The following is a 15,152-nucleotide window of genomic DNA, read 5'->3' as shown; positions in this document are numbered from 1 at the left end:
TCATGTCACCATATCTGCCTTGGCCTGTGATGACTGGGATGGAGGAATACATGCTGACAAGGAGAGTAATTGGCATGAAATATGGGAGCAGAGATTGTGCCATTGGTATTCTGAAGGTGGTGCCTAGGCATGGGGTACAGAGGCTTGGTCTGTATTTCTGTTGTAATACTCTTAAGGCTATGACTGTTGATAACTGAGTACAATAGATGGTCCCCTTCCAGCCTACTTCAAAGATCATTTGTGTATTTAGGTAAGCTCAAGTTTGAGTTTGTGTTAGTTATTTCAATGGTAGATGGGTGGAGAGGGTGAATAAATGGAATCGCAGGGGCAGTGTTGTGGTTTGAGCTCTTAGTTTTGTTCTTGGTTTAGTTATTTTCAGGTGTGTCCAGTGGTTAGAGTGGTGAGGAGGTAGTTTGGTAAGGCCTTAATTTGTGATAATTAGTAGTTGTGGGTGTATAAGTGTAATGTGAGCCGAGGGGCAGGGTGGGCGGCCATAGGCCTCAGGTCTGTGAGCATGATCTCTAAGGGTGTCTTATAGCAGATATTCCTGAGAGTTAGTGACTAAATTCAGGCTCATTGGGTTCTGCGAATGCCAAATTGGAGTCTGCTTCAAATGGAGACAGGAGACACAGTTGTTATAGAGAATAACTGAGAAGAGGTAAGGAGAAGCAGTGCTATAAACACAGTTAAGGACTGTGAAAAATATGAGATTGGATAGAAGAGAAGAGATTCCGAGGCTAAAACCAGCCAAGCTCTCTTAGAATATCGTACTAGTCCATCTCTAGCCCAGTGGCCTTAGAGTTCATTCCCAAGCCTCACCCATTCAATTGAAAGAGACTCGCCTCATGTGTTTTTATGCCACATAGGTATTTAAACGCCTCTATCAGATCTCCCCCTCCTGCCTTTCCTCCTAATATCTTATTCTGGTCTTTCCTTTAGAAATATAGCCAGGTTGGGAAGAGAACGCAGGGACTTGGGGATTGTTGAGATTGAGAGGTATGAGATGAGAATGAGAAATTGGGCTAGGGATGTCAAATGGAAAGATGGACTGGGGAGGAGATTAGAGACTGTGGAGACAGGGGAGGGGGAGGTTAATGACAGGGTTGATGAAGGGATGATAGAGAAAAATAAATGTGGACTGGGGGTGAGAAAAGAGAGTAGTGATGAATTTGGGAGATTGGGCTTGGAATTTAAAAGAACCATAAAGGACAAGGAAAGAGCATCACGCTGCCCTTTTAAGTTGGGACAGTGGAAGTATGAGCAATCCTTGCCAGACACCGTATATGCTAGTAGCTTCTCTGATCATATCTTCAGTGAACCTGACACACGGCCTGTTCTGTATTTGCAGGGAAGGCCCAGGCAAACGAGCAGCGTTATACCAAGATAAAGGAAAAGTACACAGAGCTTGTCCAAAGCCATGCTGACCTGCTGCGCAAGGTGCCTACAAGTTTACGGAATGTGGATACCAAGAGGTTTTACTGTCTCACTGCCTCTTAATGTTTTTTAAAAAATTTAACTCAATGTCTTTGTCAGTAGTTTGAGGTATATTATGTTCCATTATGCTTATAATTAAATTTAGTACATGAGGCAATGGAGGTGACCTGTCAAAAATCACAAGGAGCAGCAGTGAGATTTGAATGATTTTCAGTTTGCTGTTTTAACAACTGGGCAATTCCACAGCCAGAAGTTTGGAATTGAGATTTGGATTGAGCTCCTGCCTCTTCTGAGTAGCTCAAATGAGGACACACACAGGAATGTCAGAGTTTTGCATATCTGACACCCAGCTTCCATCTCCTGCTTTAATCACTGTTTCAGCTACATTCTCACAATTTCATGAGTACAGGAGTTTGGGCATCCAGTGGCTGAAACACCTGGAGAGTGAGAAGGCATTCACTGTTCCAGCAAGCTAGGAATAATATTTGGGATACTGACTCGCACATTCTGGAACTAAGACATGTGTAAAACACACCATCGGCCTCAGGTCCCGTCCCATCTGGTAAGGACTAGAGATTGGGCAGAGTGTCCAGTTGTTCACCGATACTTGAAACAGCTGCAGAATTGCTCTGTTTCCACGAACGTGCCCCTCGTATCCTGGTCCTGTTGCTTCTCTTTCTTTCTTGACTGCTGTACTTTCACCCCAAGAGTGAATATATGAAGAGTAAGTCAGAAATGTACAGTCCTGTGACGCTTGCAACAAGTGTGAGGTTCCTGATTCTGATGATGGTGTCATCTGACTGTTGTTCCGCAGAATGCTGAGGTGACAAAACAAGTGACTACTGCAAGGCAAGCCCAGGGGGATGTGGAGCGAGCAAAGAAAGAGTTGGAGGACACCTACCAGCGGGTGAATGAACATATGCAAAGAAAGGTGAGCAAGGAGCAGAAAATTTGGGTGGCATTCATTGCTGCACTGGAAGAGAGAGGAGAATAGGAAAGAAAGCAATGTTCCTCTAAACTGTGTGGGAGTTCATGCCATTAGAGGTTGGTAATTCAATATCATATTTTCATGGAGTCCTGCAGAGCTTGCCTGTCTCTCTCTCTGTTGAAAATGTGATAATGAAACAGCACCTCCCACTGGAAGGAATATAGTTGGAAGACTAAGAGGGAACATTGAAAGCTACACCAGGAAAGCTACACAAAGAGCTGAAGGTGACAGCCACTGCTGCCCTGGGAATAGAAAGCACAGAGTTGCAGGTGACAATCGCTACTGAAGAAAGAGCAGGACAGCGAGTAGACTAATGTGCATTGACTTAAAGAGAGATTTCTGGTGACAGTGTCTGATGATCTTGTGGTAGTACCAGAGGGATATTGGGATTTATTTGGAGAAACATAAGCAACAGGAAAAAAAATCTACTGATTTTTATTTAAAAAACCATAGGGTGTAATAAACAGGGAGTGAAAAGGTTCTTATTTGGTATTGAAAAAACACCACCCTAAATAAACTGATATGAATATCAGAAAAAGCTTTATATATGTGAAGAAAAGCTCAGACACAGAGAGGGGTACCACAGAAGGGGGAAACCACCCCGACCACCTCACCACCCAATCATTGCCACATCTGGCCATACTTTTAAGCTTAAATTCTAATTCTCCTAAATCATTTAGATAAATGAAAAAATTTGAAAAACACTTAGCTAAAGCTTGGTTCCTTAGTTTCGACGTGAACATGTTTTGTGCTCCTGCTTCAGGAAACCAAATATCTGGGTTTTCAGCCGCACTAGAAAGAATGTTTAGGTAGCAGTGGATGGTATCGATCTAACAACAATAGAAAAATAAATAAATCCAATGTAACACCACAAAATTCAGTGAAAGCAATTAGATAAAAGCTTAACAAACGAACGTTAGAAAATGTGTGAAGGTGTATAAAACGCTGGTTATCTGGTTCGAGCACAGAATTTGTTACAAAATTTTATTGTTAACCCTTACTACTCGTTCTAATAGCCAACCCGAATTCATTGATAGACTCCTTATTCCATATCAACCTGCTAAATTGCTCCGAACTACGTCACAAAACCTTCTTGTAGTGCCATCTTTGAAATTAATCAATACGCTGAGATCTAATAACTTTGCCGTCACTGCACCTTCCCTATGGAATTCATTGCCTAATCACTTACGAGCAGAAACCTCGATAAAGCAGTTTAAAGCAAAACTCAAAACATTTTTATTTGAGGATGCTTTTGGATAAAACTGTCCTTTTTAGGACTAAATCAGCAATAGTCCCTTTCCCCACCTATTGTTTTAACCCTTAAATGTGCTTTATTATAATTATTTTAATTCAACCCTTCTTTCCAAACTGTGTGTAGTCAGTATATGTGTCCTATGCTAAAAGTCTACTAACCTAGTATAGTACTGTATAATATTTTAACATCAATTTTATTTGTGTTTTAAAAGCTTTCTTTTATTAAGGCTGTACACCGCTTAGAAATTTGAATTAGCGGTATAAAAAATGTTTTAATAAACTTGAAACTTTAATAAACTTTTTGCTTAGAGGACACTCAAAAAGGCTTCTACTCTGTTTAAAAGCCTGACATGGGTTCAGGTAGGCCAGATTGGCACCTCCTTTTCTTCAGAAGATGTGACTTTCAGGAGTTCAGGTTCCAGGAGACCAAGGCTTTCCAAGAGAGCACTGGACTGGAGTAATATTTTTTCAAGGACCCTGATTTCCTATGAGCTCTCTCTAAAGGACATTTAACTCTTGCAGCAATATAATTGCAGAACATAGAAAGCATTCTCCCTCTGGAGCCAAAATAGTTTCCTTCTTGGGATGAATTTCTCTCTTTGATTGTCCCTTGGATCATGAAGTCTAAGCCACTGGAGGAAACAGATGAGCCAGTTTTAGAAAGTCTCAAGAAGCCCTCTAGGTCCTTCATGCTCAAGGTCGGGGAGGCTCCAGAAGAGGGTTCAAGAGCACCAAGATTACAGACATTCTTTTACGGGCCCTAAAAGTCAATACTCTGGTTACCATGGTCACTAGGAGGACCACCATTCCTCACTGAAGGTGGTTTGGCTCTTCTGGACTCTTAGGACAGAAGGATCTAAGAGCTTCTGAAACAGGCCTTCAAATAATCTGGTCTGATGTTACAGATTTCTGCAGAGTCTGTATTTGGTGGCCTTTATTAGACTGGATGCAACAACTACAGAAAGGTCTTGGAAACAAGTCAACTAGAGTTTTGAGCAGCCTTCCTGGTTGACACCTTGTGTAACCTTGTTGGAATCTCATCTAGGGCTCTGGTCACTGTGGTCTCAGCTCAATAACTGCTTTGGCTTTTCTTATTGGTCTGTGGACCAACTTTCAAAACTTAAGTCAGCAAGCATCCCTTTATAGCAGTAAACTCTTCTTTAAGGAGGACATGGAGAAGCTGTTCAGAGATCTAGGTTAATCAAATCTGAATAGATTGCCAAAAGACAAGCCTTGCACTTTAAATTGGCTAGTCAAACAAGGCACCTTTCAGGCAAGAATGCAAAAAGGGCAGTTTCAATCCTCTCAGTTTTCTCAAACATTTAAGAATAGACATTCTGTGGCTTCTGATAGAATCTGTGCTTTCCAGCGAAGAATGGTGCATCCCTTCTAAAATGCTGCAGATAGTTGACCACCTTGAATCGATTCCATCCAGAGTGCGCTCTGATCAAGTCCATCCAGCAGAGGTAGGTTATAGAAGTGGACAGAAACCACTTCACAGGTCGCAGACCTGATGGGCCGCCGCGGGAGCGAACCGCTGGGCGAGATGGACCTCGGTCTGACCCAGTGGAGGCAACTTCTTATGTTCTTATGTATGTATGATGGACCACTGGTCTGACCCAGCAGCGGAAATTATGTTCTTAACTGTTGGCCTTCCCCCAGTTTCTAGTTTGGGGTTTTTTATGTTCTTTTTGGGGGGTTTTTAGTTTCTAGTTTAAAGCTGGTTTTTCTCCTTTTGAAGTCAGCAGCCTGGTTCCACCCTGGTTAAGGTAGAGCCTATCTATTTGGAATGGGCTCTCCCTTCCCCAGAATGTTGCCTAGTTCCTAACCCTCTTCCCTGTACCATCACCTCTTTGAGACTCTGAAACTGTGCCTTCTCTTGGATCCTGCATATGGAACAGGAAGCACTTCAGAAAATGCTACCCTGGAGGTTCTAGATTTTAACTTCCTACCTAAGCGACAAGTGATTTAACAAGCCAGGAGCCATTTCTGGCCAGTTAAATCACTTTGAATATATCAACCCCTAAGATTCTATATGTAGGCCTGCAATTCATTTTCCTAGATTTTGGTTCTTATTTACTAAACTGCTATAACACTAACATATAGGGTAGGGTTAAATGGTGATTTTTCTCAGTGGAGGAGAGTAAACAGTGGAGTGCCACATGGATCTGTACTGGGACTGGTGCTATTTAACTTATTTACAAACGATCTGGAAATTGGAACGACGAGTGAGGTGATTAAATTTGCAGATAACACTAAACTGTTCAAAGTTGTTAAAACACATGCAGATTGTGAAACATTGCAGGCAGACCTTAGGAAATTGGAAGACTGGGCATCCAAGTGGCAGATGAAATTTAATGTTGACAAATGCAAAGTAATGCACATTGGGAAGAATAACCCAAATCATAGTTACCGGATGCTAGGGTCCACCTTGGGGGTTAGCACCCAAGAAGGGTATCTGGGTGTCATTGTAGACAATATGATGAAACCTTCTGCCCAATGAGCGGCGGCAGCGGTCAAAAAAGCAAACAAGATGCTAGGAGTTATTAAAAAGGGACTAAAAATATTATAATGCCTGTGTATCACTCCATGGAGCACCTGGTGTATTGCGTTCAATTCTGGTCTCTTATCTCAAGAAAGATATAGTGGCACTAGAAAAGGTTCAAAGAAGAGCGACCAAGATGGTAAAGGGGATGGAACTCCTCTCATATGAAGAAAGACTAAAAAGGTTAGGACTCTTCAGCTTGGAAAAGAGACGGCTGAGGGGAGATATGATTGAAGTCTACAAAATCCTGAGTGGAGTGTACAAGTGGATTGATTTTTCACTCCGTCAAACATTACAAAGACTAGGGGACACTCAATGAAGTTACAGGGAAATACTTTTAAAGCCAATAGGAGGAAATGTTTTTACACTCAAAAAATAGCTAAGCTCTGGAACACGTTGCCAGAGGTTGTGGTAAAAGCGGATAGCGTAGCTGGTTTTAAGAAAGGTTTCAAGTGATGTTGTATTATATTTGGTTGATATTTACTGTTCACTTGATGTAAGTTTAAAAATGAATAAAGAAATTATAAAAAAAAAAAAAAAAAGGTTTGGACAAATTTCTGGAGGAAAAGTCCATAATCTGTTAAGACATGGGGGAAGCCTCTGCTTGCTTGGATCGGTAGCATGGAATGTTGCTACTCTTTGGGTTTTGGCCAGGTACTAGTGACCTGGATTGGCCACTATAAGAACGAGCTACTGGGCTTGATGGACCATTGGTCTGACCTAGTAAGGCTATTCTTATGTTCTTATAGGGGAAAAGGGAGCCTTGAGTCAGCTAGCACCATTTTGGATTTTTCTACTGGCAGAACAAAACCAACTGGAGATTGTGCCTACATAATTCAAAACTCAGGTAGCTCAAGCTGCAACAGGTGAGACTCTAAATATTAGGCCAGTTCTTGAAAAGTCTGAAGGCCAGATACTGGTCCTGTTCATTTATATCTGCAGTTGCCATATGTATAGAAACTGAAGTTTTTAGTGAACCCTCAGTGCATTGCCATGCTTTGCTAACTTTACCCAACTATTATTTTTCTGCAGTCTCAGGAGCAGATTGAGGTTATGGAGACTCTCCAGAAAGAACTCACCACCAGCAAGCAGGAGCTACAGATGCTGAGGAGCAGTCTAGAAGCATCTGAGCAGGTGAGCCACATTCAGGTGATCCTAGAATCCCCTAAGGCTTTGTTTCCAGGTTTCTAGGTACTCAGATTCCCGCTCCCCCCCCACACACACATACATACAGAGAGTCTGTCTTACCAGGTTCCAGAATCTTTGGCACCCTCTCCCTCTTTCCTTGCCAGGATTCCCTAACTTTACTGCTTTCCTTCCCAGATACTACATATGCAGACCTTGCATGGTTGCTGATCTAAACAAGGCTGACTGGTTTTATGTCTGATCCTAAGTTTGACAAGCAACTGAATTCCTTTAATATTCATGTTTTGTCCTTGCAGTCTGGTTTGGGATTAAATGACAGAATTGGTGGACTGCAGCAGGAGAAGGACAGCCTTGTGGAGGCATTAACACAACTTGAAAAGCAAGTGGCAACACTGCAAGGGGAACTTCAGCAGGTGACAAGCTGCCTGGCCACTGAGAAAGAGAACAGCAGTACAACTCTACAGGGTCTGCAGAGCCAGCTCAGTGAGAAGGTACCTCCCATGCCCTCCCCTTCCATTATAGCTTTTCCATACCTACCTCAGTCTATACCATCCTCATTACAGCACTCTTCATTTAATCCTCATCCTGAGTACCTGATCCTGTCCTAGTTTCTACCCCTCACACCCTAAACCCATAGCGTTCTGCTCCTCTCCTTAGTGCCAGATTCTCACTCCAGCACCCTGTCCCTCTTCTGCTTTCTATTATAGAAGTAACATCAGGATAATAATAATTTAATAATAATTTATTTCTTATATATGTAATGTAATGTAATGTAATTTATTTCTTATATACCGCTACATCCGTTAGGTTCTAAGCGGTTTACAGAAAATATACATTAAGATTAGAAATAAGAAAGGTACTTGAAAAATTCCCTTACTGTCCCGAAGGCTCACAATCTAACTAAAGTACCTGGAGGGTAATAGAGAAGTGAAAAGTAGAGTTAGAGGAAAAATAAAAATAAAATAAAAAATTCTGGAGAAATTTAAATGATAGAAATAGAACAAAACAAAGACAAAAGGCAAAACAATAGATAAGATTAAAGATAAATCATAAGCTGGAAAGAAAAATAAAATAAAACTTTGTCTTCAATCCACGGTTTCAGCGTCAGTGATGAAGTAGAGCAATTAAGTTTAGGAGGAGCGATTGACGTTTCTTACCGTGAAGTTCGAAGCGGTATAGGTAGGCAATATTTAATATCAAATGTTTTATTATTTGTACACTTGATGTAAGATTAAAAATGAATAAAGAATTTAAAAAAAGGATGGTAGGCAATATGCAAAAGGATCAGAAAAGATTGTGATGGTTGTTTCCAAATGATTTAGCAATAAAAAAAAGGAAAATTGAAAAACTAAAAGGGGAAACCTTAAAAATATTTATAAAATCAAATGAAATTTAAGGGGGCAGGCAGGATATTCAGCAGGGCTAATTTAGTTGAAGTTAACCAACCAACTTATGGGGTTCACTTTAATTAGGGTCTTCAGGCAGCATATCCTGGCTAACTTTAAGATAGAAGTTTTTTTTTCCTGTGATCAGATTTAACCAAATAATGGATTTCAAGCATGCTGCCTTTAGCCAAATGTTTATGTGTATTAAAAATCTTTATATACCACTCAATTAGCTTTCCGCACTCCTGCCCCTCCCTCACTGGGAGGGATTGCTGCCTCAGATCTCGCAACCATTGGCGCACAAAGCAGAAGTGAGCCGAAGCCTGGGCCCTCGCCACTCCCTGAATGGCTGCCATCAGATCCCATCTGTCCCGGCCTACCACAAGAGGGGGAGGTGGGAAAGAGGGCAGGGAGGTGGGAAAGAGTGCAGGGAGTGAGAGGGGCTGGGTGCAGAGCCTGGTATATTTTATTAAATATATTAGTACACCATTTGGTTCAGATTATTTTTTTTCTTGTTTTCCTCCTCTAAACCTAGGTGCGTCTTATAGTGTCTTATAGTGCGAAAAATACAGTAGTCATAAAATTAGAACCAAATTTTAAAAATACACGATTTCTAGACCACCCCCTATAGAGGGAGAGATGCCCATGCTTTCACGCTGCCCTAAAATCCCCACCTTGACCACCCCGCCGTGACATGACTGCTCCCCTGCTTTCAAGTGACCCCCCTCCCCATCTCTGCCACCCCCTCCTCCTTACCTCAAAATAGATGACCCGGAGGGACGTGGACGCCCTCCTCCCAGCTGACTGCGTCATCTAAAATGGACCCGGTGCATCTTTAGATCTACAGGGTAAGGAAGAAGCACTGGGTGTCAATCTGGATTGAGGGAATTAAAAATGTATTTATATTTAGAATATTGAGTACAATTCTGGAGAATGCACCTTCAAAAAGATATCAGTATTTATTTATTTAAAAATTTGTATCTGGCATAACCAACAATTCTATGCAGGTAACAAGCAATATATATAATATACAAAAGCTACAATTTAAAACAATATATCCATGCATAAAACCTAAAAACCCATAAAACAATTAAAGGTAAGCTTCTAAAATAATTTTTTTAAAATCATACATAAAACCTAATAGATGTTGGCATTGTCATCTTGAGGCTGGAACTCTAGATCATTTATTATTTTATTGTCCTTTTATTAATAATTTTTGGAAATTGATCTGGGGTCAAATAAATTGTATGTTAGAGAATCCTGTGGCCCTATCATATGACACAGTTTTGTTTGGAATGTCTATGAGGGCCAAAAGTCAAATTTCATCGAATAATAACAAACTGTTAATGATTTTAACAGGAGTTGCCATCCAACATATAACAAACACATAACTGGAAAGAATATAGAGGATTGAATTACTGTTTCTGGTGGAGTTCGGTTTGTCAGGTGTATGAAATGGAAAAAACATTGGCAATCAAGAGAGGTTATTATAAGAAATTTAAAGAGGTGTGGAGACCATTAATTGAGTATTATAATAAATAAATAATTATATTTATCCCCATTAAATATATGTAGGGGGGAGGAGGGATGGGTGGGTTTTATGACATTATGAGGGGTAATATATGGAAAGGGAGGGAGGGGAGATAGTTTATGGTATAAAATGAATGTAGAGTTTCAAGTGAAGAATGTATAGTATGACTTGAATTATTGTACACTTGTTTGCATAATGTAAAAACGAATAAAGATATTTAAAAAAAAAAAAAAAACCTAAAACATACACACCTAAAATAACAACAACATTGCATATGACTTAACACAAAATTTAAAAGAAGGAGATGGTGTTCATCATAAGGCATACAGGGACAGACTCAAAGATCTCAATATGCATACTTTGGAGGAAAGGCGGGAGAAAGGATATATGATAGTTGTTTAAATTCCTAGATGGCATAAATGCACATGAAGCCAGTCTCTGGAATGAACAGTGTTGTTTAAAGTACTTAATAAAAGTAAAGGTAAAAATGCATATTTCTTTAGCACTCTCCAGACCAGTAGAGGTTAACTTTACGAATGGGTATATATCTAATCATGACCAGCAGGTGGAGACTGAAAACAAAACTTTGGGACAGTATATACTATCCTCCCTTCTCTATTTCCCTCAGTCTTCTTTCAGTCTCCAGCAGGTGTTGAGTGATCTGTACCCATCTCTCTTGGTAGGGCTGTTGGAATTTGTTTAGGGGTTTATTGTCCCTGTTTTTGGCCGGACGGAGCTTGGTCGGGCCCTGTTTGGGGGTCCGTCCGACCTCGGGGGTGTCAAACCCGGCGGGTCCACGAGCGGGGTCCCTCCCCCCACTTCCTCCACCTCCCCACATTTTTTTAGAGGAGCCTCAGCAGTAAGCCTTGCCCCCTAAGTCAAGCAAGGCATATTGCTTCGAGAGCCTGTGGAGTCTGTTCTGTAAAAAAAAAAAAAAAAAAAAAAAATCCTGAGGTAGTGCTGGTCTGAAGGGATTGTTTCCCTTTAAGAAAACTGTATTTTACTGTATTTTTTCATGTAACCAGCACTTTTTTATAGCTAGGTCGCGTCTGGAGCAATTGTGCCCTTCTCCGGGGGAGTAGGCCACAATTTTAGTCCAGCCGCGAGGCACTCGCGGCCGGCCTGAACTCGGCGGTTTGGGTCGGTGAGGTGGTGGAGCTCCGTCGGTAGCGGCTGCAGGCGCCCAGAGCTCCCCGCCGATGGTGCCTCGCGAGTCGGCTTGGAGCAGTGGGGAAGCCCGGTCTTCCACAACCGCCCACGGAGGGATTCCCCGAAGGATTCCCTCTCAGCTGATTTTTTGACAGCTGATGCCGACTTGCCTGTCTTAGCGGCTGAGACTGTTCAGTCTTCTCAGCCGCTACAGGCCATGGAGGGAGCATTTTTGGCGGGAACTTCGCCATTTTCTTTGTCTGGCCCCTCCATTTTGTCTGCAACCTCAGGTGACCTTCCCCCTGTATGGCGAACACAGGGGCAGGTTTCAGCATGGACCCCTGCTGGGGCAGGGAGTCCCTGGGGACCCCCAGGGGTTTTTTGCCCCCAATTTATTTTCTTTCTTTGTGCGGACTTTTGGGGGTCCCACGTGCGCCTGGGGGGTTTTCGGGGGGGGTTTCCCTCCGCGCCCCCTATGGCTTTGCCTCCCTCTTTTCGTTTGGCGTCCCCTCTTCCTCCTCCCTCATCCAAGCGCCCGCGGGGGGGCTTGGATTGCGAATTGGTGGGCGGAGGAGCGTGTTGGCCTGGTTGAGGACCTGGCTGCTTTGGCGGGCTTCCAGGATCCTCTAGAGGGGACGCCTGTTGGCAGCGGGGCGGCGGGTTTCCCGTCTTCCAGAGCAGATGCGTCCGTGGTGCGCTTTTTTATTCAGAGGGATGAGCTTTTAGACCTGTGTAGCAGGTCTCCTTGGTGCTGCATTTTTGCAGTGGCGCCGCCGGAGACCCCGCGTATGGGGGCCCCTCTGCTTCAGGGGGTCTGTCCTGGTTCCCGCTCTTTCCTGTGCGTCAGGATTTGCGGGATTTTGTGTTGGCGCAGTGGCCTATGGGCGCAGTTTCGTTTGGTGTGCGCCTTGGCTCTTGGGTATCCCGTCCCGGAGGGAGGTAGGGCTACCTTAATTTCGCCAATGGGGAACGCGGTGGTCTCGGCACTTCCTAAGCGGCATACCGTGCCTGTTATGGACGGTTCTGCTCTTAGGGTCTCGGAGGCGCGTGCGTTAGAGACTCTTCTTAAGTGTGATTTTGATGTCTCTGCCTTTGGGGTCCAGGCGGCTGTTTGTGGGGAGCTAGTCGCTCGCGCCGTGTTTCGGTGGGCTGAGCGTGTCCTGGATCGGGAGTCTGATGACTGGTCTCTAGTGGATCAGGAGGTAGCGAAGATTGCGATGGCTGCCTCGTTCCTCTCAGATGCTCTTTATGACTTGGTGCGGATTTCGGCTAAGTCTATGGCATGGCCGCGCGGCGTATTTTGTGGCTGCGCGCTTGGGCGGCGGATTCTGCGTCCAAAGCTAAGTTTACTAAAGTTCCCTTTAGGGGTCTTTTTGTTTGGAGAGGAATTAGATGAGTTGATTCAGACTCTGACGGACTCGAAGGTGCCCCGTCTGCCTGAGGACCGTGCCCGCCCTGCGTCTAGGTGTGGGGCTGCCCGGGGGCGTTTGCGGGAATTTCGCAAGTATCGCCCGGGGCGTGGGGCTGCTTCTTTCCCGGCTCAGGGTTTTTCCCGGGGTCGGTTCTTCCAGCGCATGCAGCCCTTTCGGGGGGCCCGTCGGGGGGCAGGGAATCCCTCCGCCGGTTCCCCCGCTTCCCGTCCTGCGCAATGACTCCTTGCCGGCGCCCCCTTTGGTTCCGGTGGGGGCCCGGCTGCGCAAATTTTTCCCCAAATGGGCCGAGATCGCGTCCGATCAGTGGGTCCTTGAGGTGGTGCGGGACGGTTACGCTCTGGAGTTTACCCGCTCTCTGCCGGACCTTTTCCTCGCTTCTCCATGTCAGACTCCATGGAAGACGCAGGCTTTTCGTCAGACCCTTCAGCGTTTGCTAGATCTCGAGGCAGTGGTGCCGGTGTCCCCTACGGAGTGGGGCACCGGCAGGTACTCCATTTACTTTGTGGTGGCCATAAAGGAGGGGACCTTTCGGCCCATCCTGGATGTCTCTCGATCTGACGGAGGCCTACTTGCAGGTTCCAATTCGGGCCTCTCATCAGCACTTCCTTCGCTTTGCGATCTTGGGGCGGCACTTTCAGTTCTGTGCGCTTCCCTTTGGTCTGGCCACGGCTCCTCGGACGTTCACCACGGTAATGGTGGTCGTCGCGGCAGCCTTGCGGTCGGTGGGCATCCTGGTTCTCCCCTACCTGGACGACTGGTTGATTCGGGCAAAGTCGTTGCAGGAGAGCTCCCGGGTTACGGCTCGGGTGGTGGAGTTTCTCCGGTCGCTGGGCTGGGTGGTCAACCTTTCCAAGAGTCGGTTGGTCCCGGCTCAGCGTCTGGAGTGCCTTGGGGTTATGTTCGACATCTCCTTGGGGAAGGTCTTCCTTCCAGAGGCCCGGGATGAGCAAATTGCAATCTCAGATTCGCCTGCTTTTGGCGTCCCGGGGTCCTCGGGCGCGAGATTTCCTCCAAGTCCTGGGGTCAATGGCGGCGTCCCTGGACGTGGTGAGGTGGGCGCGGGCCCACATGCGTCCTCTTCAGTATGCTCTGCTCCGGAGGTGGTCTCCCCGGAGGCAAGATTTGGATGTTCCGGTTCCCCTGCGAGGCTTGGCGCGCTGCAGTCTGCGCTGGTGGCTCCGGACCCCTCACCTGGTTCAGGGGGTGGGTCTGGATCTCCCGCAGTGGACGGTGCTCCTTACGGATGCGAGTCTCCTCGGTTGGGGGGCTCAGTTTATGGGCCACTCAGCTCGGGGCACCTGGTCCGCGGAGGAGGCCTCCTGGTCGATCAACGGTGTTGGAGACCAGAGCGGTCAGGCTGGCGCTGTTAGCTTTCCACTCCCTTTTGCTGGGCAAGTCGGTCAGAGTCCTGTCGGACAATGCCACGGCGGTGGCTTATGTCAATCGTCAGGGGGGCACCAAGAGCACTCCTGTGGCGCAGGAGGCGGCTCGGCTCATGGTTTGGGCGGAGTCCCATCTTCTGGACCTCTCGGCTTCTCATATAGCCGGGGTAGAAAATGTTCAGGCAGACTTCCTCAGTCGTCACTTCCTGGATCCAGGAGAGTGGTTTCTCGGCGCCGGAGCGTTTCGGTTGATAGTGCAAGATTGGGGGCAGCCCCTGATGGACCTGATGGCCACGAGTGGCAACGCCAAAGTGCCCCGCTTCTTCAGTCGTCGCAGGGAAGGGCTGGCCGAGGGTCTGGATGCTCTGGTCCAGCCGTGGCCAACGGAGGGGCTGTTGTATGTGTTCCCTCCTTGGCCGCTGGTGGGCAGAGTGCTTCTTCGCATTGTTCACCATCCGGGTTTGGTGGTGCTGGTGGCTCCGGATTGCCTCGACGTCCGTGGTATGCGGATCTGGTGAGGCACCTGGTGGCGGTTCCTCTTCCTCTGCCTCTCTCGGACGACCTTCTGATGCAGGGTCCCATTCCCATGTTCGACCCGTCTCTCTTTCTGTCTTACGGCGTGGCTCTTGAAAGGGGTCGCCTTAGCAAGAAGGGATATTCAGACAAGGTGATCGCTACACTGTTGGGGTCCCGGAGGCTTTCTACCTCTCGGGCTTATGTGCGGGTTTGGGCGTCTCTTTGAGGAATGGTGTCGGGCGCGGGGAGTGACCTCTTTTCGCGCTTCTCTGCCTAACATTCTAGAGTTCTTGCAGGATGGCCTGGATAGAGGCCTGGCTTGGTCTTCTCTCCGGGTTCATCTTGCGGCCCTGTTGACCTTTCGAGGGTTGGTGTCAGGTCAGCGTTTA

General features: G+C 45.8%; 1 protein-coding gene across 6 annotated transcripts in view; it reads left to right on the top strand.

Moving 5' to 3' along the window:
• HIP1 (huntingtin interacting protein 1) overlaps window positions 1-15,152 on the top strand; it is a 180,735-nt gene that overhangs the window by 105,359 nt on the left and 60,224 nt on the right. For all 6 annotated transcript variants that reach the window (XM_033921606.1, XM_033921605.1, XM_033921610.1 and 3 more), the window contains 4 exons: window positions 1,349-1,437; window positions 2,249-2,365; window positions 7,254-7,355; window positions 7,664-7,858. In XM_033921606.1, coding sequence (XP_033777497.1) covers window positions 1,349-1,437; window positions 2,249-2,365; window positions 7,254-7,355; window positions 7,664-7,858 — 503 coding nt within the window. The remainder of the gene's footprint in view (window positions 1-1,348; window positions 1,438-2,248; window positions 2,366-7,253; window positions 7,356-7,663; window positions 7,859-15,152) is intronic.

The sequence above is a fragment of the Geotrypetes seraphini genome, chromosome 15 (genome assembly GCF_902459505.1).
Source record: "Geotrypetes seraphini chromosome 15, aGeoSer1.1, whole genome shotgun sequence".
Classification (NCBI taxonomy): Eukaryota; Metazoa; Chordata; class Amphibia; order Gymnophiona; family Dermophiidae; genus Geotrypetes; species Geotrypetes seraphini.
This window is presented reverse-complemented; position numbering and strand designations above follow the sequence as displayed.